Source organism: Leucopleurus acutus, assembly GCF_964270905.1.
Source record: "Leucopleurus acutus genome assembly, chromosome: X".
In the NCBI taxonomy this organism is placed as follows: Eukaryota; Metazoa; Chordata; class Mammalia; order Artiodactyla; family Delphinidae; genus Leucopleurus; species Leucopleurus acutus.
This window is the reverse complement of record NC_139148.1, coordinates 65290418-65317705: the sequence shown is the minus strand read 5'-3', so window position 1 is coordinate 65317705 and position 27288 is coordinate 65290418. Positions and strand designations below refer to the sequence as shown.

The window sequence follows — 27288 nt, the reverse complement described above, 5'->3', positions numbered from 1 at the left end:
GAGGAAGACTTAAAAGAACGGGTAGCATTTGAACTTGACTTTGAAGGATGGGTAACATTTTCAAAGGTGTAGTAAAGAGGAACAATGGTAATATCACTAGTAATATTTCATTTGAAGATTGGTCTGTTTGAATGAGGTATTTATTGTGAGTTTGCTAAGATATTGTGAGATTTATTATTGCCTTTCTATATTTAGCATATTTCTATCCTGAACCTGTAGGTGTCTGTGTTCCTTATGGGATTTTTTTCTCCAATATTTTCCCCCAGTATTTTATTATGAAAAAATATTAAATATGCAGAAAAGTTTCTACAGTTAACATTGTACTGTATTTGCTTTATCACATACTTATCTATATATCCTATCTATCCATCAGTGTACCTAACTTTTCCCCCCTTTTAACTGTTTATTTTGAAATAATTATAAATTCACAGGAAGTTGCAAGAAAATGTACAGGGAGGTTTTGTATGCCTTTCATTAATTTCCCTCCAATGGTAACATCTTTCATAATTATAGTGCAATCTCAGAACCAGGAAACTGAAGATTTATTCAGATTTCACCAGTTTTACATGTACTCCTTCATTTGTGTGTGTGTGTGTAAGTATAGTTCTGTGCAAAATTTGTATCACGTGTAGCTTTGTAAATATAACCACCACAGACAACCAAGATACTGAACTTTCATTACCACAAGTTCCTTTGTGCTACCCCTTATGCACACTCCCTAGCATATCTCTATTCTTAACCTGTGGCGATTGTTAATCTGATTTCCATCTCTGTAATTTTGTTATTTTGAGATGGAATCATGAAGTGTGTAACCTTTTGAAATTGTCTTTTTTCACTCAGTGTAATGCCCTTGAAATCTTTGATGCATTTGAAAGTAAATGGTAAACATTAACATAATTCTCCCTGGTTACTTCAGCGTATATAGTGTTAACTAGAGTACAGTGTTTAAGTTTGTTTTTGAGGCAAAATTTACATACAATGAAATGCACAAATCTTAATCTCTTTATAGTTTTAATCAAAGGATAGAAACGTTGCTTTTTGTAAGGAAGTAAGTTTTACTGTACTTGAATATATCTCTGGATGATTCTACTCCTGGATACCATACAAATTCAGGTATATTTTAAAATTATTTGGTACTACCAAGTATTAATAGCATTTTAAAAAGTTCTTCAATGATACAGGAAAAATTAGACATCTGTTAACTTTAAACTTAAAATGGGTCACTACAAAGCTTATTTTAGCCACAAACTTATGCTAATATGGTGGTGAATGATAAAAGATTTGTTACTGCGAAGGATGAGTTTTAAAATTCTTGTGCTCTGGGGAGGAACTTTGAAATATGTAACATCCAACTATTTATTATTTTGCTGCTGACACTTCTTAAATTCCCCATTGTACTTTCCTTATAAATCCTTTTTATTCATGTTTTGGATCCCAGAGTATACTTTAGAACTCACTAGTTGTTTTAAAGTTTTTGGCTTTCAGTTTTATTTTACATGGTTTTACTTATAAAGATAATTTAAAGCTAATTTTAAGTACACTTTTGTTCCTTCAAGGAGATGAAGCCTTATCTAAATCAATGCCTGTCACAGTGGATGATGACGACGATGACAATGATCCTGAGAATAGGTATGAATCCATCTGTAAGGACTTTAAAAAGATTATAACACACCCTAGGTGTGGGCACAAACAGCAGCAAGGGAACCACAAGCAGGTTTAAAAACCAGGAGTGCCTGCCTTAGAAAGACTCGCTCACAGTCTTCCTGCAAGTTTGAAAGAAAGGCCAGAAAATGGGCTAAAACTCAGAAACCTTAAAAGAAATATAAATAGTAACACACCTAGCATAGGGTGTGTTATAAATACAGCACTGTCGATTTTTATGTTTCCCTGTAATTTAGTGATAGTTTTTTGAGAATATTTTAATTTTGACAGATTATTTTATTGGTAAAAGTAAATCATATCTCAATAAATTGGTGACAACAGACATCTCTCTCCTCAATATTTGATTATTGTTTTAAATTGCCATCCAGTGTGGTGGTCCTATTCATTAAAACCTGTTCAAAGTGAAAAAGAGACTGCTAAGATGTTTAAGATTAAGAAATTGCTTTCAAAATAAGTATGAATTTGCAAAGTATCTAGACTGATTTAGATTTTCACAGTTTGTCAAATAAAATAGAAGTAGACAGTATGATAGTATTAATTTTAATACTTAATAGGTTTATATGGGAACAGTGTAGCCTGTACAGATTGACTTAACTAAGGAATAGCTGGGAGAAGAAAAAAAATAAAGATACACCCATATTCTAGCAATGAGGAATAAAGAAAACAAAGGTATTAAAGAGTATAACCATAATGTTTTTACATATTTTTTAAACCCTTCCTGGACTGTAGGATCCCCCACACTCATAATCTTCAACGAGAAGACAGTGTGGTATAGTGGATGGAATTTTGGAATAATGGGGATAAGAATATCTGACTTCTAGTTCTAACCTTTCTGTGTGATCGTGGGCAAGTGACTTAACTACTCTTTGCCAAAATTTTCTGTTCTTTAAAACAAAAGGGTTGGATGAAATGTTTTCTGATTAATTCTAGCACCAAAAAATCTATAATAGACTTGAGGTTTTACTACATAGTACTGTATTAACCATCCATTTATTCCTAATAGTAAACTCTAATAATTAAGAAAACATGAAGATAAACATGTAATTTTTGTGTCATAATTTTGTAAGGAATTAACTTTGAGTTGGTAAATACTGTGGGGCCAGCTGTCACTCCAGCTGTTTTATATCTTGCTGGTGCTGATAGATTTTTCTGTTTCAAAGATCAGCATTCTCCTAATTAACAGGAGGGCGTTTTTATTAAGGTGAATGAACAATTTTATTTTGCACTTTTGAATAGAGCTTAATCACAGATGCAAAGACTCAGATGCTGCTTTACCTACTTATTTTTTTTTTTTTACAAAAGTTTATTCTTAAATGTACAATAGGTTCCAAGACAACACTTCATTCTAGCTATAGGTGGCAACAGATGTTATGGCAGGGAATCCAGATGTTTAATCCAGATGTTTAAACAAGAATGGAACTAAGGATCATCATTGCCTCAGGCACAAGGAACAGCTTACTTTTTGCCATATTTCTTAATTCCGCCTGTTGCCAGGGGGCCTTTCCCCGCGGCCTTCGCTTTTAGCTCCTCGAGTTTCTTTTGCTCCTCCTTCTGTTTCTGCTTGAATGCCTTATCTTGTCCATCTCCTTGGCTTGCTTCTTGGGCTGCTTCAGGGGCTTCTTCTTGCCACCTGCATGCGACACGAGCACGCTCAGCCTGGCCCCCGCCGGGTCCCGTCCCTCTCCGCCCCCTACCTACTTATTTTTTAATTAAAAATATATATCCAATTATTTTGTGGGATCGGGGTCGGGTCCATAATGGAATGGTGAAGGCATACATTTTATTCATCAGGCATTTTATATAGTATATGATATGATCACAGTGAGATTATGAAAGCATTTAAAATTTTATTCTCTTTTAAAATGCTTTAATTCCTCTTCATTTATTTATGCTACCATTTGCTTTCTTGTAAATCTTAAGGCCTCAAATGTTATTGAAAGGCTAATAATGTTTAAAACATGCTATATCCTAATTTACTTATGAGTTAGAATCTTAATTTCGTATTTAAACACCAAATGAGTGTCATTAAGGTATGATAATTTTTTATTTGTGTTAGAGCTTGTCAAAATATAAATATCATTTTTATCTTTTAAGCTACTTGATCATATCTCTCTGTAACTGGCAATTATTTTATTGAAAGGTATCTTTAATTCCATCTTGCATTTGTGATTAAAAAATACAGCCCTGTTGAGTACTTTTGAGAAGAATTGAATTTTACCTTGAGCATGTTTTCCTTTATATTCAGTTTAGTGTGCTTTTATAAAATATGCCATTAATAACTTGTTTCATATCCAATATACCAATGAGGTATCTAATACCCATGGGTTATCTAATGATGGGGATACAAATACCTTCTTGAATTATTTTGGTATAGACAGCGTACTTGAGCATATTTGAATATGCACTAAGCAACTTTTAAAAATTTGTTTTCAGATCATGATAAAGTCTTGGAATTATTTTTACCTTTCACATTTTTGAGTAGGATGTATTTTGGTAGACAGCATATTGTAATTGTGTATAAATTTGTACACAATTGTGTAACTGTGTATAAATTTCATATGCTTTGCCTTTTTAGCAGTATTATAATACATTTTCAGTGTTAATGTTTATGGAGAGGTAAATAGTGTATTAATGCAAATGGTTAACTATTTGGATGCAATAAATTTCTGTAAAACTTTTTGCTTGTTCAAGCATTTAATTTAATTATAATCCATCTTTTCATGAGAGTTGAAAGAATTTGATTGAACCAAGATATGTAGGCTAGTTTGTAGCCAAAGAAGTTTTGATATTTCTAAAATTGACGAAGTAATAATTCCCAAATCATATGTACTTATATATGACATATTTACTTATATATGTGTGTGAAAGTTTTACAACAGATTTCACCATTATTTATCTTTTCTGTTTTAAAGTTATAATAGCTTTTGAGGTCATTTAAAGAACTTAGTCATGTCCTGAATATTTCAGTAGGTGTGAATAAATAAGTTTATGTTATTTTAGTGTATTTAGTCTATTATGTATTTAGTCTATTATGTAGTATCATTCATATTTGAAAGTAAATGTATGCTGTTGTGAGATAGAGTGGTCTAACTTGTAAAGTAATTTCTATTTAATTGCATTTATTTAATAAACAATGACAAGAATTATAGGTTGAATAACAGGTTAACTTTTACGATTTTTTGACTGAGCTTTTTAGAAAAAATTAAATAGTGGACGAACTTTATACTTTCAATTTTGTATAACTGAGAATTTACTTCAAATTTTATAGCTTAGACTTTATGTACTTTTTGAAAGGGAGAATAATAATATCAAACAGTTTGTCAGGTTATTTAAATTATACCCGTAATTTTAAAGTCATTTATTTGAATGTGCCATTATGTTAATGTTGCCTTTCAAATACCTGTTAGTTATGTTTGAAATTGGTTCTTTCATTGAAAGGATATTTAATGTCCTATATTTTAATACCTGCACTGTGAATTAGCCTCAGTCATAAGATGGTAGTGTATTCAAGTTCAACAGTGATAGTGTTGAGGATTATTAAACCAGGCTTTGCTTTAGGGGTTGCATACTAAAACAGTCACTGAAGAATCCATTCCTCCCAAAAAAGAAATATTTTAAGAATATTCTTCATTTGTATTTTTACAGGGCGTGGAAAATATTTAAAACTGAGCTTTTAAGAGGAGAGAAATAGATTGCTACATTTTTTTCTAAATCAGCATTCTTTTTTTTAATTCCAATTTTGTTTAAAAGCTGAGGTTTTTATATGGATACCCTCTCCTGCCACACAGATACATGTATTTACTTTGTAGTTGAAAAATGCTTAGTTGGGTCTACAAATACCGCATAATTTTTCTCATAATTTCTCTCTCAGTGGGACTAAATGATTTTTTTTCATTGAAGCAAAATTTGATTTAGAGATTGCTTAAAGAAATTACCCAATGTTAATAGAAGTTCTGTTTAATTATTGTGGGACTACACCGTAGCCTTCAAATTTTCCAAGTATTTTATCATTTGGTAATACTTTGCTTTTCAGACTGGAAAACATGCAAATGATTATTTTTTTTCCCTACTAGCTCGGTGTAGGTATTCTTTTATTTTTAATTTAATTTAATTTTTTAAACATCTTTATTGGAGTATAATTGCTTTACAATGGTGTGATAGTTTCGGCTTTACAACAAAATGAATCAGCTATATATATATACAAATGTTCCCATATGTCTTCCCTCTTGCGTCTCCCTCCCTCCCACCCTCCCTATCCCACCACTTCAGGCGGTCACAGAGCACCGAGCTGATCTCCCTGTGCTAGGCGGCTGCTTCCCACTAGCTATCTACCTTACGTTTGGTAGTGTATATATGTCCATGCCTCTCTCTCGCTTTGTCACAGCTTACCCTTGCCCCTCCCCATATCCTCAAGTCCATTCTCTAGTAGGTCTGTGTCTTTATTCCTGTTTTACTCCTAGGTTCTTCATGACATTTTTTTTCTTAAATTCCATATATATGTGTTAGCATGCAGTATTTGTCTCTCTCTTTCTGACTTACTTCACTCTGTATGGCAGATTCTAGGTCTATCCAACTCATTATAAATAGCTCAATTTCGTTTCTTTTTATGGCTGAGTAATATTCCATTGTATATATGTGCCACATCTTCTTTATCCATTCATCCGATGATGGACACTTAGGTTGTTTCCATCTCTGGGCTATTGTAAATAGAGCTTCAATGAACATTTTGGTACATGACTCTTTCTGAATTAAGGTTTTCTCAGGGTATATGCCCAATAGTGGGATTGCTGGGTCATATGGTAGTTCTATTTGTAGTTTTTTAAGGAACCACCTTACTGTTCTCCACAGTGGCTGTATCAATTTACATTCCCACCAACAGTGCAAGAGGGTTCTCTTTTCTCCACACCCTCTCCAGCATTTATTGTTTCTAGATTCTTTGATGATGGCCACTCTGACGGGTGTGAGGTGATATCTCATTGTAGTTTTGATTTGCATTTCTCTAATGATTAATGATGTTGAGCATTCTTTCATGTGTTTGTTGGCAGTCTGTATATCTTCTTTGGAGAAATGTCTATTTAGATCTTCTGCCCATTTTTGAATTGGGTTGGTTGTTTTTTTGTTATTAAGCTGCATGAGCTGCTTATAAATTTTGGAGATTAATCCTTTGTCGGTTGCTTCATTTGCAAATATTTTCTCCCATTCTGAGGGCTGTCTTTTGGTCTTGTTTATGGTTTCCTTTGATGTGCAAAAGCTTTGAAGTTTCATTAAGTCCCATTTGTTTATTTTTGTTTTTATTTCCATTTGTCTAGGAGGTGGGTCAAAAAGAATCTTGCTGTGATTTACGTCATAGAGTGTCCTGCCTTTGTTTTCCTCTAAGAGTTTGATAGTTTCTGGCCTTACATTTAGGTATTTAATCCATTTTGAGCTTATTTTTGTTTATGGTGTTAGGGAGTGATCTAATCTCATACTTTTACATGTACCTGTCTAGTTTTCCCAGCACCACTTATTGAAGAGGTTGTCCTTTCTCCGCTGTACATTCCTGCCTCCATTATCAAAGATAAGGTGACCATATGTGCGTGGGTTTATCTCTGGGCTTTCTATCCTGTTCCATTGAGCTATCTTTCTGTTTTTGTGCCAGTGCCATACTGTCTTGATTACTGTAGCTTTGTAGTATAGTCTGAAGTCAGGGGGCCTGATTCCTCCAGCTTCGTTTTTGGTTCTCAAGATTGCTTTGGCTATTCGGGGTCTTTTGTGTTTCCATACAAATTGTGAAATTTTTTGTTCTAGTTCTGTGAAAAATGCCAGTGGTAGTTTGATAGGGATTGCACTGAATCTGTAGATTGCTTTGGGTAGTAGAGTCATTTTCACAATGTTGATTCTTCCAATCCAAGAACATGGTATATCTCTCCATCTATTTGTATCATCTTTAATTTCTTTCATCAGTGTCTTATAATTTTCTGCATACAGGTCTTTTGTCTCCTTAGGTAGGTTTATTCCTAGATATTTTATTCTTTTTGTTGCAGTGGTAAATGGGAGTGTTTTCTTGATTTCACTTTCAGATTTTTCATCATTAGTGTATAGGAATGCCAGAGATTTCTGTGCATTAATTTTGTATCCTGCTACTTTACCAAAGTCATTGATTAGCTCTAGTAGTTTTCTGGTAGCATCTTTAGGATTCTCTATGTATAGTATCATGTCATCTACAAATAGTGACAGATTTACTTCTTCTTTTCCGATTTGGATTCCTTTTATTTCCTTTTCTTTGATTGCTGTGGCTAAAACTTCCAAAACTGTTGAATAAGAGTGGTGAGAGTGGGCAACCTTGTCTTGTTCCTGATCTTAGTGGGAATGCTTTCAATTTTTCACCATTGAGGACAATGTTGGCTGTGGGTTTGTCATATATGGCCTTTATTATGTTGAGGAAAGTTCCCTCTATGCCTACTTTCTGCAGGGTTTTTATCATAAATGGATGTTGAATTTTGTCAAAAGCTTTCTCTGCATCTATTGAGATGATCATATGTTTTTTATCCTTCCATTTGTGAATATGGTGTATCACAATGATTGATTTGCATATGTTGAAGAATCCTTGCATTCCTGGAATAAACCCCACTTGATCATGGTGTATGATCTGTTTAATGTGCTGTTGGATTCTGTTTGCTAGTATTTTGTTGAGGATTTTTGCATCTATGTTCATCAGTGATTGGCCTGTAGTTTTCTTTCTTTGTGACATCCTTGTCTGGTTTTGGTATCAGGGTGATGGTGGTCTCGTAGAAGGAATTTGGGAGTGTTCCTCCCTCTGTTATATTTTGGAAGAGTTTGAGAAGGATAGGTGTTAGCTCTTCTCTAAATGTTTGATAGAATTCGCCTGTGAATCCATCTGGTCCTGGGCTTTTGTTTGTTGGAAGATTTTAAATCACAGTTTCAATTTCAGTGCTTGTGATTGGTCTGTTCATATTTTCTGTTTCTTCCTGATTCAGTCTTGGCAGGTTGTGCATTTCTAAGAATTTGTCCGTTTCTTCCAGGTTGTCCATTTTATTGGCATAGAGTTGCTTGTAGTAATCTCTCATGATCCTTTGTATTTCTGAAGTATCACTTGTTACTTCTCCGTTTTCATTTTTAATTCTATTGAGTCTTCTCCCTTTTTTCCTTGATGAGTCTGGCTAATGGTTTATCTATTTTATCTTCTCAGAGAACCAGCTTTTAGTTTTATTGATCTTTGCTGTCATTTCCTTCATTTCTTTTTCATTTATTTTTGATCTGAGTTTTATGATTTCTTTCCTTCTGCTAACTTTGGGGTGTTTTTGTTCTTCTTTCTCTAATTGCTTTAGGTGCAAGGTTAGGTTGTTTATTCGAGATGTTTCCTGTTTCTTAAGGTGGGCTTGTATTGCTATAAACTTCCCTCTTAGAAGTGCTTTTGCTGCATCCCATAGGTTTTGGGTCATCGTGTCTCCATTGTCACTTGTTTTTGGTATTTTTTTGATTTCCTCTTTGATTTCTTCAGTGATCACTTCGTTATTAAGTAGTGTATTGTTTAGCCTCCATGTGTTGGTATTTTTTACAGATCTTTTCCTGTAATTGGTATCTTGTCTAATAGCGTTGTGGTCGGAAAAGGTACTTGATACAATTTCAATTTTCTTAAATTTACCAAGGCTTGATTTGTGACCCAAGATATGATCTATCCTGGAGAATGTTCCATGAGCACTTGAGAAAAATGTGTATTCTGTTGTTTTTGGACAGAGTGTCTTATAAATATCAATTAAGTCCATCTTGTTTAATGTATCATTTAAAGCTTGTGTTTCCTTATTTATTTTCTTTTTCTATGATCTGTCCATTGGTGAAAGTGGGGTGTTAAAGTCCACTACTCTGAATGTGTTACTGTCGATTTTCCCTTTTATGACTTTTAGTATTTGCCTTATGTATTGAGGTGCTCCTATGTTGGGTGCATAAATATTTACAATTGTTATATCTTTTTCTTGGATCAATCCCTTGATCATTATGTAGTGTCCTTCTTTGTCTCTTCTAATAGTCCTTATTTTAAAGTCTATTTTGTCTGATATGAGAATTGCTACTCCAGCTTTCTGTTGGTTTCCATTTGCATGGAATATGTTTTTCCATCCCCTTGCTTTCAGTCTGTATGTGTCTGTAGGTCTGAAGTGGGTCTCTTTTAGATAGCATATATATGGGTCTTATTTTTGTATCCATTCAGCCAGCCTGTGTCTTTTGGTGGGAGCATTTAGTCCATTTACATTTAAGGTAATTATCAATATGCATGTTCCTATTCCCATTTTCTTAATTGTTTTGGGTTCGTTATTGTAGGTCTTTTCCTTCTCTTGTGTTTCTTGCCTAGAGAAGTTCCCTTAGCATTTGTTGTTAAGCTGGTTTGGTGGTGCTGAACTCTCTCAGCTTTTGCTTGTCTGTAAAGGTTTTAATTTGTCGATCAAATCTGAATGAGATCCTTGCTGGCTTGAGTAATCTTGGTTGCAGGTTTTTCTCCTTCATCACTTTAAATATGTCCTGCCACTCCCTTCTGGCTTGCAGAGTTTGTGCTGAGAGATCAGCTGTTAACCTTATGGGGATTCCCTTGTGTGTTATTTGTTGTTTTTCCCTTGCTGCTTTTAATATGTTTTCTTTGTATTTAATTTTTGACAATTTGATTAATATGAGTCTTGGCATATTTCTCCTTGGATTTATCCTGCATGGGACTCTCTGTGCTCCCTGGACTTGATTAACTATTTCCTTTCCCATATTTGGGAAGTGTTCAACTACAGTCTCTTCAAATATTCCCTCAGTCCCTTTCTTTTTCTCTTCTTCTTCTGGAACCCCTATAATTCGAATGTTGGTGCATTTAATGTTGTCCCAGAGGTCTCTGAGACTGTCCTCAGTTCTTTTCATTCTTTTTTCTTTATTCTGCTCTGCAGTAGTTATTTCCACTATTTTATCTTCCAGGTCACTTATCCGTTCTTCTGCCTCAGTTATTCTGCTATTGATCCCATCTAGAGTATTTTTAATTTCATTTATTGTGGTGTTCATTGTGTTTTGTTTCATCTTTAGTTCTTCTAGGTCCTTGTGAAATGTTTCTTCCCTTTTGTCCATTCTATTTCCAAGATTTTGGATCATCTTTACTATCATTATGCTGAATTCTTTTTCAGGTAGACTGCCTATTTCCTCTTCATATGTTAGGTCTGGTTGGTTTTTATCTTTCTCCTTCAACTGCAGTGTGTTTTTATGTCTTCTCATTTTGCTTATCTTACTGTGTTTGGACGTCTCCTTTTTGCACGCTGCAAGTTGGTAGTTCCCCTTATTTTTGGTTTCTGTCCCCAGTGGCTAAGTTTGGTTCAGTGGGTAGTGTATGCTTCCTGGTGGAGGGGACTAGTGCCTGTGTTCTGGTGGATGAGGCTGGATCTTGTCTCTCTGGTGGGCAGGTCCACGTCTGTTGGTGTGTTTTGGGGTGTCTGAGGACTTATTATGATTTTAGGCAGCCTGTCTGCTAATGGGTGGGGTTGTGTTCCTGTTTTGCTAGGTGTTTGGCATAGGGTGTCCAGCACTGTCGCTTGCTGGTCGTTGAGTGAAGCTGGGTGCTGGTGTTAAGATGGAGATCTCTGGGAGATTTTCACCATTCGATATTATGTGGAGCTGGTAGGTCTCTTGTGGACCAGTGTCCTGAAGTTGGCTGTCTCACCTCAGAGGCACAGCACTGACTCCTGGCTGTGGCACCAAGAGCCTTTCATCCACACGGCTCAGAATAAAAGGGAGAAAAAGTAGAGAGAAAGAATTAGTAGAACTAGGAAGAAAGAAAGGAAGGAAGGAAGATAGGAAGGAAGGAAGAAAGAAAGAAAAGAAGGAGAGAAGGAAAGGAGGGAGGGAGCGGGACGGTGGGAGGAAGGAAGGAAGGAGGGAAGGAAGGAAAAAAGAAAGAAGATAAAGTAAAATATAATAAACTAAAATATAGTAAAGTTATTAAATTAAAAATAATTATTAAGAAATAAATTTTAAAAAAACAAAAACGGACGGATAGAACTTTAGGACAAATGGTGGAAGCAAAGCTATAGAGATAAAATCTCATACAGAAGCATAGACATACACATTTACCAAAAGAGGAAAAGGGGAAAAAATCATAAATCTTGCTCTCGAAGTCCACCTCCTCAATTTGGGATGATTCACTGTCTAAAGGAGGGAAGGAAGGATAGAAAGAAAAAAGAAAGAACGAAAGAGAGAAGATAAAGTAAAATAAAATAAAGTTATTAAAATTAATTATTAAGAAAAAAAAACAAAAACGGATGGATAGAACCCTACGACAAATGGTGGAAGCAAAGCTATACATAACAAAATCTCACACAGAAGCATACACATACACACTCACTAAAAGAGGAAAACGGGAAAAAATCATAAATCTTGCTCTCAAAGTCCACCTCCTCAATTTGGGATGATTCGTTGTCTGACATTCATATATTCCACAGATGCAGGGTACATCAAGTTGATTGTGGAGCTTTAATCCACTGCTTCTGAGGCTGCTGGGAGAGATTTCCCTTTCTCTTCTTTGTTCTCACAGCTCACAGGGGCTCAGCTTTGGATTTGGCCCTGCCTCTGCGTGTAGGTCACTGGAAGTCGTCTGTTGTTCGCTCAGACAGGACGGGGTTAAAGGAGCCGCTGATTCGGGGATTCTGGCTCACTCGGGCTGGGGGGAGGGAAGGGCATGGAGTGCGGGACGGGCCTGCGGCAGCAGAGGCTGGCGTGACCTTGCACCAGCCTGAGGCTCGCCTTGCGTTCTCGCGGGTAAATTGTCCCTGGATCCCGGGAACCTGGCAGTGACGGGCTGCACAGGCTCTCCGGAAGAGGGGTGTGGATAGTGACCTGTGCTTGCACCCAGGCTTCTTGGTGGCGGCCGCAGCAGCCTTAGCGTCTTATGCCCGTGTCTGGGGTCCGCGGTTTTAGCCGCGGCTCGCGCCCGTCTCTGGAGCTCCTTTAAGCAGTGTTCTTAATCCCTTCTCCTCACGCACCAGGAAACACAGAGGGAAGAAAAAGTCTCTTGCCTGTTTGGCAGGTCCAGACTTTTCCCAGGACTCCCTCCCGGCCAGCCGTGGTGCACTAACCCCTTCAGGCTATGTTCAAGCCGCCAACCCCAGTCCTCTCCCTGCGCTCCGACCGAAGCCCGAGCCTCAGCTCGCGGCCCCGCCCGCCCCGTCGTGTGAGCAGAGAAGCCTGTCGGGCTGGTGAGTGCCGTTCCACACCAATCCTCTGTGCAGGAATCTCTCCGCTTTGCCCCCCGTAACCCTGTTGCTGTGCCTCCCCCTTGGCTCGGAAGCTTCCCCTTCCGCCACCCACAGTCTCCGCCCACGAAGGGGCTTCCTAGTGTGTGGAAACCTTTCCTCCTTCACAGCTCCTTCCCACTGGTGCAGGTCCCTTCCCTATCTTTTTGTCTCTGTTTATTCTTTTTTCTTTTTCCCTACCCAGGTACGTGGGGGCTTTGTTGCCTTTTGGGAGGTCTGAGGTCTTCTGCCAGCGTTCAGTAGGTGTTCTGTAGGAGTTGTTCCACGTGTAGATGTATTTCTGGTGTATCTGTGGGGAGGAAGATGATCTCCGTGTCTTAGTCTTCCGCCACCTTCCCGGAAGTAATAGGTATTTTTTTGATGCAGGCTCTGTGCTGTTAATCCAGCATATTTTTGGAAGTGATTAATGATTCCTGGATATTGTTTATGCTAATAAAGATATTTGATGATTGTTTACCTGATTTCAGCAAAGATTAATGGCATGAGTATATCTCACGTTCCTTTGATATATGACTTTGGTTTCTATTTTAAACACTTTTCCAAATGTTCATCTTCTATACATGACTTTATCTGTTTATACAAATTTGCTGAATCTGGAATAATTTTTTTCTGTGAATTTTCTTTCATGATGGTCCTATTTGGTTAGCAAAATTGCTTTAGTTCTCCTTTATTGGGTTTGAAAAACAAAGGTAGCTTTTTAAATGAGTATTTTACTTGTTTCATGTTTGAGTAAGGGTTTTAAATGTCTGGCAATTTTAAGGTAATTCTTGTTCAATTTATTTTGTCTTTATAGTGCAGGTAAGTATTGTAACTCAAGTATAATACAGGTGTCTAGACACTGGATAGGATCTATTTTTAGATATCTAAACTGGTTACGGTTGCCACCAGCTCTCTCTTTTATGCTAGAATTCCCAGCAATGAAAGAAATATGGTCATTAGTGGTGATCTCTCTGCTTAAGATGTAAATATTATGTTCAGCCTTCTGTTCCTATTCTCTATTCTTTGGTGATACTGTAATGGGACTTTTAGATGAGAAAAAGCACCCCCGCCCAAAAGGAGAGTTTGGATTTTTCTAGTGTTAGCAAAAAAGGTTCATTTTTCTGAATGTATTGTCTTTGTCTTTTAGTTTGATTTTTTTTTTTTTTTTTTTTTTTTTGCGGTACGCGGGCCTCTCACTGTTGTGGCCTCTTCCGTTGTGGAGCACAGGCTCTGGACACGCAGGCTCAGCGGCCATGGCTCACCGGCCCAGCCGCTCCACAGCATGTGGGATCTGCCTGGACCGGGGCACGAACCCGTGTCCCCTGCATCAGCAGGCGTACTCTCAACCACTGCGCCACCAGGGAAGCCCTTTTACTTTGAATTTTAAAAATAAAATTGAGACACATAAGTCTTTGTTTTTACTTTTCAGTTATAAAAATATTGAACTATTTAGTATGATCTTTAGTATGATCAAATTTTCTAAATTTATATCAATGTTAATAAATTTTTTCTTGTTAAAATTTCCTCTAAAGCTGACTTAGATTTTTACATAAAAATCAGGGAATACACATTTTGTAATTTGAGCCCATGTATAAATTGTTAATAAACTGTGGGTTCTTGATTTCATACAGCTTTTATTTTTGTACTCCTAAGACTTTTTTTAAAAGTTATTTGATATTAATTTTACGAAAACAGTGATGTTTTTCATTAACTGCAAACATTGTAGAACATGTGACTTAAAAAATAGTTTCATACTGTTGTTCAGCTTTTTGGTTATTTAGTGACGTCATCATTGTTTCATGAATAGCACTGTCTTTAGGTGCAGATCATTATGCCTTGGTTATAGTTTTTCATAGAACGGTTTATATCAAGGTACTAATTTGGGGAAATCCCTGGCGGTCCAGTGGTTAGGAGTTCATGCTTCCACTGCAGGAGGCCCAGGTTTGATCCCGCAAGCTGAGTGGCGCCGTCAAAAAAAAAAAAAAGATAATGATTTTGAACCAAGGAGTTAAAAAATCACTAATACAGATTTTGAAGATGAGGAATTCCATTGTAATTCTGTGATTGATTTTTTTTTTTTTTTTTTTTTTTTTGCTGTGCTGTGCGGCATGTGGGATCTTAGTTCCCTGACCAGGGATTGAACCCGTGCCCCCTGCATTGGGAGTGCAGAGTCATAACCACTGGACCACCAGGGAAGTCCCCGAAATGTTTTAATTCTCAACCTGAAGTATGTAGCATTTGTTAAAACAAAGCCTCCCTCCCTACTAGAAGAACGTGTGTTCCTCACAAAAAATATTCAACGATTTTTGGACTGTAGTCATTTGAATTGTTTTACATATCAACCTTTTATATATGGTATGATGTTTTAGTACTACATTTACTTACACAGTTTTTTTTTATCTCGAAACTTATAATCTTATTCAGAATTCTCTGTTTTAACTATTGTGATATTGTGCACAGAATGTAAAAAGAAATTTAAAATTTTGTCACCTGTGTGTATGGGTGCACAGTATTTTGGCCTTCTAAAAATGTATTTTTCATTTAGCAATTTTCTTCAAGCCTGTTTTCAGAACCTCTTAAAAGATAAAGCAGTAGATTGTAGGATATATTTAAGATGACCTGTCAGTACATTTTAGAGATGGTGCATACTGGCCGAAAGATGTTTAGAACTCTTTCAAAAAAATTTTTTTAATCAAAACTTGAATTCTTTCATTTCTAAATCAGTGAAATACAGATAACTTTAAGAATGTGACCTTAGTCTATTGCCCCAAGCACTCATTAGCACAGTAGTAGTGAATTAGTAGAGAATATAGCACTGGCATAGTAAAATTAGTAGCAGATTGGGGTTCAGGATCTTAGGTACTACTCCTGGCTTTGACACTAACTAGCTTTGTTTCTTTGGCCAAGTCATTTCCCCTCTTTAAGCCTGTTTCCTCATCTGTAAAATGACAGAGTTGGACTCTAAGGTCCCTTCTTCTAGCTCTAACATTTTGTGTTGCTTTTGTAATGGCTGTTTCTCTACAATTCCCTGGTGCAAGAGATCTTTCTCTTGATCACTCCTTTCTTAGAAACTCAGTGTTTTGAATTCTTGATTTACCTACCAGCAAGAGGCAGTTTACTTTCTTTTCCTGTTTGAGTGCTTAAACAAGAGGCATTACTGATTTCCTTTCTAGATAGGATCAGAATTACTAAAGGCTTTCTTGGCTCGCTCGCTCACTCGCGCGCGCGCTCTCTCTCTCTCTCTCTCTCTCTCTCTCTCTCTGATTGCTTGTTTGTCTTTGCATTGTTGGGCTCATTCCTTATTTTAGTTTTGCTTTATTTTAGTAGACAAAGGTGGAAGGTGTAATAAGGCATTATCGTATCTTGGTATTCATTATGTGATTTAGAAGACTTAGCTTGTTCGAGTTTTGCAATTCTTTTATTTATTCTTTCATGCACCAGTTCCGATCATTGTTTGTTTGTGGGTTTTTACCCTCCCTCCCATATTGTTTTGCTTTCTTCCCCTCTCCCTTCCCTCCCTTTCAGGAAAATGGAGGACTGGCTCCATTACTTCCAGCTCTGCCCAGGTTTTCTGCCACAAGAGTGGCACAGCCTGTGCCTCTAATGCTTCTGATAGAGTCGTGACTGCTTTGGATGCTACACCTGCCCCAAGATGTAATGTTGAGCTTTGAGATTCCAGGGGCAGTACCTTGTTGCTTGGATGATTTTCTCAGAAACAGAATCAACTAGGGATCATGACTATACATCCATCACATGCATACCAGCACGGGTCCAGCCGAGGCCTCCAAAATGATGCTTTGCCAGCCTCAGCTGGTTCTCAAGTGATGATGTCCTTGAAGTCTCTGTGGCCTGTGACTCAAGAGTTAAGGTAGTGGAGTTTCCCTTAAAGCATCTCACAGCAGGCTCTGTAGATGGGACACATCTCACCTCAACATGTTTGCTGAATACTCAGGTTGAAGGTCAGCCTCAGCCCTTACTTAGGTCCTTCAAATTAAGTTCTAACTTTGAGGTGTCGGCTATGCGATAGGCTAGGTGTGTGATACAGTAGGTCTTTGACATATTGGACATGAGCCATCAGCCATAATTTATGCAAAATAATTTAACTTTATTATTCTTTTTAGGCCTTAATGTATATGGCTGTACATTAGGCTTTCCTTTGCTCAAAAGGTGTTAGAGGGGAAATTTAAAACATCTTAGTGAGGTAAAGCTTAGGGAGTCTCTATCACTCTGTATAACTGTCAGTTTGGAGAAAAATGGGCATTCTCTGAAGTTTGTAAATTTTTTTTTGCTTCTAAAGTATCTGTGATTGTTCTATATATTATGGTCTTACTGAAGGTTGTTGCTAAATCAATTAATTCTTCATTATGTGGATCTCATTTTATTTTCCATGACTTACGTGATTATTTTAAGTTGGTATAGAATCTTATTGTTTTATATATTTCATAGTTCTTCATGACAGTCTAGAACTTTAGTATTTGTAGGTTTACATATTTTGACTTTCCATTTAGTAGACATATTAGGAGTCTAGAGTTTGAAAGAAGAAATATTATGTGGTTTGTTAAAGTTAACAACCAAGTCTTTACAGATTATACAGAATTTAAGACATTTTTTGAACTTGTAAATACAAACTGAAATCAGGTGATTGAACTAAACTTTAGAGTAACTAAATTAATAATTGTATTTTTGTTGGCTATTATTGTACCACCCAAATGGGTATATAAGATCTTGTAACTGCAAGTAAACTATGTTTTCCTATTTGTAACCTATTATCCAGTGCTTCATATTATATGCACACTCGAGCACGCACACACATTTATTCATTCCAAAACAGTGTTTTTACTCAAACTGGCTTGAGAAAGTTCTTCCTTGTTCATGGGAAATGATAATGTGGTGTGTATTAAATATGATTTTAGAGTTTTTCCAGAAAGATGCTTTTAATAAATTTAAAGAACCACTGTTTATTTTGAAACTGTTTCCTAATTTGTGGAGGGTGTGTTTGTTTATTTTATAAAATGATAAAAATAAATGATATTTGGGTTTAAATTTTTTTCTTGACGAAATGAAAAGTTGGCAACCCTATATTAGTCCCCATTTTTAAAATGTTTACCGTGTGCAACCGAAGTCAGCAAACCACTGATGTAGAAGTTTAAGAGCAATGAAGACTTAATTGCTCAACTCGAGTAGGGTTTTTTTTTTAATTTTTAAAATTTTTGATGTGGACCATTATTAAAGTCTTTTATTGAATTTGTTACATTATTGCTTCTGTTTTATGTTTGGTTTTTTTGGCCGTGAGGCATGTGGGATCTTAGCTCCCTGACCAGGGATTGAACCCGCACCCCCTGCATTGGAAGGCGAAGTCCCAACCACTGGAACACCAGGGAAGTCCCCAACTCCAGTAGGATTTAAATTGGAGTGATCTAATTTTAGCAAATCAAGTTGGAAACCCTCAGAAAAGCTAACTCATCTGTGGTTTCCTCTTGCAATTGGTAACTCTCCACGTTGTGTAAATATTCCTTATCTATCTGGTTAGGGGGGAAGTACCAAAGGGCATATAACAAGCATTTATGGAAGTGATTAGCTATTTTGTTTGCTTCAGTCTGTTTAGGTGCCTTTGCTATATATCTTTGAGTATAAATAGCAATGAACAATGTATCAAATAAAGTTAAGGCATTAACATGCATCTCCTACCATTGAATGTATTCTTGATTTAAATGTGAGTGCTTGTTAAGAAATAAAAAGAGGAGTTTCAAATCCAAAAATAACAAAAGTTTCATAATTCCAGTTGCAAGTTTTTGACTGAGCTAGAGTTATTCTTGATTGCAGAGTAGATGTTTATCCACATAGAAGTTAGTCCATGGAAAACCAAGAATCATGTCAACTTTTGAGCCTTTCTGTAAGGTATTCCTTTGTTAACTGTGATTTATGAATTTATATCAAAAGTTGCAAAACACTTCGTCTTGCACAAAAACTGCTTTTATCGTACACTTTCAGATATCTTCCTTTAGTGCAAATATGGAGATTTTTTAGGAATATATTTTATTTTAACATAAGATGGTATTAAAGAATTATTTTCTCATGCTTTTAGCAGTTGATTTTTTCATTAGCAAATTGGTCTTTGAGGAGCATCTTGAAAAATTTTGATATGTTTGAGGCTAATGCACTATCTACTTCTTTGGAAAGTGGAAACTCATTTATGGTAGTTTTTGTTCTTTTAACTATGTATGTGGTTAATAGCACTCTTGCCCCTTCTCTGCCCTAGTTTGAATATTATTAGGGATTTTTGATTGCTTCACTACTTATGTGTTGTATTCTTTCATTTGGTTAGAAGAATTTATGAAGCAAATTGAAATTTAAGGGCCAAAATATTATCCACTAGTTTGAGGTACTGTTTCACAATAAAGTGGTTTATTACACACTGATTTTATAAGAAAATGTTTTGCTGTTGAATAAATCCTCTCATGTGGAGTTCAGTGTTGGAATGCCATTTGTCTGAATGAATTGATTTACCTTTGTGGGCCTGTCTTGATATTGTAGTTGTTGGATGGTGGCAGCAGAGCAAGTGTCGGATTGGAAAGTTATCCAGCATGAAGTTGGAATTGGTCAAAATAGTTAGTAGAAATGTCCCTGAGATTTTTCACTATATTGCAGAATTGTATAGAACTGGGAGAAAATCAGTGCTAAGAGCATTTTCAAAACTTTTGGTTGGTAGTTTAGGTTAAAATATGGTTTTGATAGCCTTTTCTTTATAATAAAATATCTATTGACACATTTATTTCTATTTTGATACACATAATTCTTTTTGTTTTTAATTTGTACACTTCACCACCAAATATATAGTTTTTATTGTCTTTTTACTCAAGAATTGCCAAGAAGATGCTTTTAGAAGAAATTAAAGCCAATCTTTCCTCTGATGAGGATGGATCTTCAGATGATGAATCAGAAGAAGGGAAAAAAAGAAGTGGAAAACACAATGAAGAAAACCCTGGAGATGAGGGTGAGCTCCCCAAAGAGAAGTATAGGATGTCATAATTATTTGACCAATTCAGGCATTGAAGACTGTCTGACCATGAAATCTCTTAACACATGCATTTGAAGTTTATTAAAATGTTGAAACTTTACTACCTTTACTCCGTTTGAATATCTGGTAATAATTGTGCAAGTTTTGTCAGTTACTGCCAATAAACAGATGATTTTAAAGGAAGATATTTTTTACCTTTTAAAAAAATCTATAAATGTATACTGGTGATATTTAATCAATATTTAATAATAGTAATAGATTAAGTTTGATGTATGAGATAGCCTGTTATCACCAATGCAACCCAGATAAGTACACAGCTCTGATCAGTTCCATAAATCATGATAATTGTCAACAAACAAAATATGTAGTTTTACAACATTTTAAAGGAAAAAAGGCTGAAGGTTTTACTGATTTGTTTTCTCCATTTAGAAGCAAAAAATCAAGTCAATTCTGAATCAGATTCAGATTCTGAAGAATCTAAGAAGCCGAGATACAGACATAGGCTTTTGAGGCACAAGCTGACTGTGAGTGATGGAGAATCTGGAGAAGAAAAAAAGACGAAGCCTAAAGAGCACAAAGAAGCCAAAGGCAGAAATAGAAGGAAGGGTAAGACATTTTAATTCTGATAGCAAGGAACATACTGGTTTTATAAACTAAGTATAGTTGTGAAATTTAAGTATATTGGCTCCAACAGTTGACCACCTATATTAGGTGAGTATCAGCACACTGACAACAACTATTCTGAGAGTGAAATAAAGAATTTAGAGTGGGAAGATAACCCAGAAACTTGAGAGATGACACAAAGACTATTTTTGACCTTTAGTAGTCATATACATTTAGATTAAAAAGACAAAGAAATATGACAATAAATAAAATATGCATTAAAGTTATGTAGAAAATTTAAGACTGCCTGTAAGTGCAGGAAGAAATAATGAGGAAAGATAGAACATACAATTAATTTGGATAGATTTATGCAAGTTTATATATAAAACTTTAGCCAGATTAAATTTTTATTACATTAAAAGTCTGAGACCTTCTGCACTGAGTTACTTACCTGTTTCCAGCATCATGGTAAACATCGAGGATACAAAATGAATAAGGAAATCATTGTCTTATGTGATGGTTTTCAACCTGACTATACATGCAGTTAACTTGGATTTAAAAATATACCTATGGCAGGGCTGCACCCCAAGCCAATTACAGCATAATTGGTGGTGGTGGGACCTATGTATCCATATGTTTTAAGAGCATCTCTGATATGATTTGGCAGTCATTGGTTTAATAAGAATTATTGACATTAATATTATACGAAATTATAGTACCATGAGGGTTGTCTTGTATAACAGAGGTATTATAAAGTGTGGCACTGAGAGGATTTCTTTAGCTTCTTGGGGGCTAGGGGTTATCACCAGAGAAGACTTCACAAAGATGAAGAATTTCACCCAGCAGATCAAGTTCTAAATGGGGAGCAGGTAGATGTGTTGTGAAGATGTATAATATAAGCAGGGAAAAAATTATAAAAGCCTCTGCAAATTGTTTAGCACATGGTGGAGGGGATGCAATTGATGTGGTATAGTTGGAGTATAGGAGGGAGTAGGGAAAGGAACAGCAGGAAATTAGGCTGGGCCAATAAGACAGAGACCAGATACTAGAGACCTTTGTAAGCCTGTGTTTCTCAAACTGAAGTACTTGGCAGTGGACTCATGGGTATATCAGGCTATAGAGTAAACATGGTACATCTCTTTGGTGTGTTCATTTTACTTGAGAGTTGGTGGAGAGCATTCTTATATTAAGTAATCACATATATTGAGGAATTAAATGTGAACTTTTCCTGAGAATTTCGGCTAACAAGAAGTTTAAAGAAAGTTTTTTCTTCTTTGGGGCAGATTCTGAAGACTTCACTAGCCAATTCCTGTCGGGCAGATTAACTCTTCTTTGCCACTAGGAATAAGAAAGCATTTTTGGAAGTGTCTGAGAAGTATAGTAGGCTCTATAGGATGGAGAGCCATTGAAAGGTTTAAATTTTTTTTAATTTTAAAAATTATTTTTATATCATAGCTATATTGAGACATAATTCACAAACCATACAGTTTACCAGTTTAGTGTATAATTTGTTTTTAGTGTAGTCACAGAGGAGTGCCACCACTTTTTAAAAAACTTTTTATTTAAGGTATATATACAGAAAAGTGTGCATTTCATAAGTGGATAGCTTGATGAACATGTATGGCACCTCAAGACACAGGACATTCGTTACCAGCACTCAAGAATCACAACTTCAGCACAACCACTCATTTTTTCCATTGAAAGATTTCAACCAAGGTTGTAATACGTTCAGATTAGTTGCCTGTTATTCTGTGAGACTGAAGGCTTTGAATCCATTTGAAGGATATTGCCATAGTTGATGTCAAGTGTGGTTGTTCTGGTATAAGTGTAATAGTGAGATTACCCAGTGGAGCTGTAATGTTGTGCAAATAGAGGGCTAAGGAAAGAATCTTGGAATCCTGAACATTTAAAGGGCTAAAGAGCAGCAGCTATCCATTAAAGAGGAGGAAGGTACCCCCCCCACCCACACATATACTTAATATTTCATGGATATTTTCATGTAGACAAATAAATAATAGTACCTCATTTTGTGAATGCTTTTCTCATAAATTTCTTTGCAGCCTGAGTACAAGCCAGTCTTTCAGATTCTATAAAGGAACTGAGTGATTTAGCATTCTATAAAGGAACTGAGTGATTTAGCATAACAACATGATTTCCTGTGCATCTTCAACAAAAGGAGAAATACTGATTTTGCCTCTGAGGCTTAGCTCAGGAATATAGAGTCCTTTAGTGGGCCAAATACATTTGAAATGCTTTATTGAAACCCAAGTTTTCTGTGACCTGTGTTTCCATTGTCTTCTTCTGTGGGTAACTTATTACCCAGCTGTTTTGTTTTTTTTTTTTTGGTTCGTTTGTGTAGAAGGGAGTAAACTAAAATCCCATCATATTAATTTTTCTAATGTAGGTTATGATCATAGTGATTGATACTACATTTGGAGTTGCATGATTTTCCAAGTTTTGCAAACTCTGGTGTCCCTGTATTGTCTGGAAACTTAACATTGGGTAATGGGGAGAAATCAAAAGCTAATAGCTGAATTATAATATTAAATCAAGTGTAGTATGTGGATTTCAATTTTCACCTAAATTTTTAAAAAGTTATAAAAGTTATTTTGGTGATAATTTCAAAAGTGTAGTTATTAATTGCCTTTATAGTATATGATATTAAAATTGATGTTATTTTTCTCATGCATTATAGTGGTATTTAGTTATGTAGGACAGTGTCCTTATGCTTAAGGGTTAACTGTCATGATATCAGCACTTAATTTCAAATAGTTCAGTGCAAAAAAGGGTGTGTATATGTTTAGGGAGAGATAAAGCAAATGTGCTAAACTTAACAGTAAGTGAATTTAGGAGAAAGGATACATTCAAAAATTCTTTAAAACTTTTGGTAGGTTTGAAAATTTTTAAAATAAAATGTTTGATGAAAAATGAATACTAGACTTAAAATTGTATTTAATTACAGGAGAAGTTTGTGTGTGCATGTGGACACCTGTGTTCTCCCAAATTCCCAGTTGCTTAGCAGTTCTTTTTTACTATTGTTTTTTTTTATTGTGGTAACATATACATAACATAAAATTTTAACCATTTTTAAGTTTTTGAATTAATTCAGTAGCATTAATATATTCACATTGTTGTGCAACCATTAACACTATCTGTCTCCAGAATTCTTTCATCATCCCAAGCTGAAACTCACTAAACACTAATTCCTCATTCCCCTCTTCTCCCATAGCAAGTCTTTATATTATTTATGCCTGCCTATGTTTTTTTTAGATAGAATAGACTTTTGATTCTGAGGTCAGCTCATGATATTCTAAAAATATTTTATTTTGACATAATTTTAGATTTATAGAAATGTCAGAAAAATAGTGTGGAGTTCCTATATACCCTTCACCCAGCTTCCCTAATTTAATACCTTACACTTATTACAGCACAACAATCAAAACCAGGAAATTAACATTGATGCAATACTATTAGTTCAACCAGGGTTTGACAGACTACACCTGTAGGCTAAATCTGACCTTCTGCCTTTTTTTATAAGTAAAGGTTTATTGGGGCACTGTTATACTTATTCAGTTACTGCTTTCATGTGTTTACAGTGGCAAAGTTGTGTAGAGATGAGTGGTTGCAACAGAGACCATATAGCCTACAAAGTTGAAAATACTTACCGTCAGACCTCTGACCTCTGATGTAAACTATAGATTTTATTTGGTTATCATTATTTTTCCCACTGATGTTCTTTTACCACTTTGGAATCCATTCTAGGATCCCACATTGCATTCACTTGTCTCCTTAATCTACTCCAATCTGTGACAGTTCCTTTGTCTTTTCTTTCATGACCTTGACACTTTTGAAGTCTATTATCAATTATTTTCTAGACTGTCCATCTATATGTATTTGTTTAGTGTCTTCTCATGGTTAGATTTAGGTTATTAGGCATTTTGACAACAGTACTACAAAAGTGATATTGAATCTTTCTCAGTGTATCATACCAAAGGTGTATGATGACAATATGTCTTATTACTGGTAATGCTAACCTGATTTAAGTTGCTTAAGTTGGTGTCTGCTGGATTTTTCCACTGTAAAAAGAAAAACTATTTTTCTGTTCATATTTAATATCTTGTGGGGAGATACTTTGAGACAATGCAAATATCCTGTTTCTCATCCATACTTATGCCCACTAATTTTAGCATCCAACTGCCTGAGCAGTTTTTACTGTGATGTATGTGTAAGTGGTGATTTTCAGTTTCTTTCATTACTTCTAGGAAGAGTTGTTTCCCCGTTTATTTATTTATTGCATTGCTTATATTAATATGGACTTATAGATAGATACTTATTTTATTCTATGAGTTATAATCCAGTTGTTCATTTTGTTGCTCACATTGTTCCAGCTTTGCTTATTGGGAGCTTCTCAAGTTGGATCCTGTGTCCTTTGAATATATCCCCATCATTTTTTGAGCACTGCTTTACTTTCTGGCACCACAAGATAGTCCAGGCTCATCTTATATTTTCCCTGCCTGGCTTCCTCTGGCCAGAAGGATATGGGTATTCTCCTGGGGTTTCAGATGCCTGTGTCTTAGTGGCAGTTTTGGTACAGAAAAATAAAATTTTGGAGAGAAAAAATAAAATTGGGAATTCACCTTATATTCTTGTGATATGCAGGGCTCTGCTCCTTTTCCCAGTGCTGTGGCTAGAAATGCAGTCCTCCCAGAGTTTTGCTGTCAGCACCCTCTGCATAGTTTTGGAATTCAGCCGGCCTTCCTGTCAAAACCAGGAAAGAACGGAGGAAAAAATAAAACACATGACATTCACATCCCTCCACAATTTTATGGGGATCATTATTCAGGTTTTGATTTCAGTCCCTAGTCTGCCTGCTCTTGTTTCCTTTTCACAGTTCTTAGGTTGTTATTTTATGTATTCTGTCTATAGTTTTCAGTTGTCATAAATGGCAGAGGGTCTGTAATTGCCATTATTCCACCTTGGCCAGCCTACTTTGCTTGTTTTAAATAACCAGAATTCTTTTATTGACAGGCAATTTCTCATTTTGTCAATTCGTATACAATTAATACTTACATTTTAATGTAGAATCATAATTTTATAACCATAGTTGGTTTTTACTTGATTTTTTTATAAATACCATTTGTGTCATTAACTGGTCTAATCTATATGACATAATATGTACTACAGATATTATTCTCATAATACTCTAAGTTTTAATGTGAAGTTACTGACAAATTGCATTTCTATTGGGAAGTATTTAATAACTTTTAATATATATTTTTATTCAAGTGAGCAGTGAAGATTCTGAAGATTCTGATTTTCAGGAATCAGGAGTTAGTGAAGAAGTTAGTGAATCTGAAGATGAACAACGGCCAAGAACACGGTAAATATATAGTATTTTCTAAAATTTTAGGAATTAATCTGAATAACCATGCTTCAAATTATTTGTAGAAAGTTTGCTGTTACTAATAAAGTAAAATATTTAACATTTTGATTTGAAACTAATTATTAAAATTATTAATTTAAAAATAGTATGTATAAACATGCTATATATACTTGAATTGTATGTTCTAAATTAGGTGGACTTTCAGTGTGCAAAAACACGCTTAACTGTAATTTTTCGTTGTTGTGGTGAGAAGTTGTGGTAGGTAAGAGGCTCTGTAGACAAACTACTGCACTCTAACTCCTGGCTTTACTACTTCCTGTTTGTATGAATACTCTGTGCTTCAGTTTCCTCATCTGTAAAATGGGGGATTACATTATTATTTACCTTATTGATTATTGTGGGCATTAAATGAGATGGTGCATGTAAAGGACTTATAATAGTGCCTATTTGGTAATTAGTAAGTGCTCCATGAATGCTAATTATTGCTGTTTGTAGTACTACTAGTATTATAGTAATTAAGATGTGTTTGTTCTCTCAATACACATAGCTACTGATCTAGATTACAAGTTATTTAAAATTTTGCTTCCTTCTTAGCATAGTATTTTAGATAATAATAACCGTTCTAAGAAATTTTTATTTCCTCCAGAATAATATGATACTTCTTTCAACTTATCAATTTGTGTTTGTGTGAGTGTATATATGTATATCTACATAGCTGTTTGCACTTGTAAATTTTAAAATATTTGAGGTTGTTTTAGATTAATACCAGGTTGTGCCTGGAGTATAGTAACATACTGTACTTCAGGGAAATATAAAATAACAATAGGATACAATGAGAATTTTAAAGCACTGAGATGGAATTCATATAGCACAAAATTCACTATTTTAAAGAGTAGAATACAGGGATTTTTAGAATATTCACAAAGTTGTGCATCTACTACCACTATCTAATTTCAGAACATTTCCATCATCCCAGAAAGAAATCCTGTACCCCTTAGCTGTCATTTCCCGTTCTTCCTGCTTCTCATCCCCTGGCAAAAACTAATCTATTTGTGTATGGATTTACTTATTCTGAACATTTCATATGAATAGATTCGTAAATATGTGTCTTTTTTATGAATGGATTTTCTCAGTTAGCATAATGTTTTCAATGTTTATCCAGGGCTGTAGCTTGTTTCAGTACTTTATTCCTTTTTTAAAAAGTATTTTATTGAAGTATAGTTGATTTACAATGTTGTGTTAATTTCTGCTATATAGCAAAGTGATTCAGTTATACATATTTATATTCTTTTTTGTATTATTTTCCATTATGGTTTATCACAGGATATTGAATATAGTTCCCTGTGGAACTTGAGTATAGTTCAAGTAGGACCTTG

The 27288-nt window shown here is 35.4% G+C and overlaps 1 protein-coding gene and 1 pseudogene across 11 annotated transcripts in view; one reads left to right on the top strand and one right to left on the bottom strand.

Moving 5' to 3' along the window:
- Window positions 1–27288, top strand: part of ATRX (ATRX chromatin remodeler) — a 248863-nt gene that overhangs the window by 90998 nt on the left and 130577 nt on the right. For all 10 annotated transcript variants that reach the window (XM_082865330.1, XM_082865334.1, XM_082865333.1 and 7 more), the window contains 4 exons: window positions 1557–1629; window positions 19769–19902; window positions 20356–20532; window positions 25816–25909. In XM_082865330.1, the coding sequence (XP_082721456.1) occupies window positions 1557–1629; window positions 19769–19902; window positions 20356–20532; window positions 25816–25909 (478 nt within the window). The remainder of the gene's footprint in view (window positions 1–1556; window positions 1630–19768; window positions 19903–20355; window positions 20533–25815; window positions 25910–27288) is intronic.
- LOC309978009 (translation machinery-associated protein 7-like) lies at window positions 2945–3889 on the bottom strand (annotated as a pseudogene). The gene is made up of 2 exons: window positions 3881–3889; window positions 2945–3356 (listed from the first exon to the last, which is right to left on the bottom strand). The product of its transcript is annotated as a translation machinery-associated protein 7-like (transcript).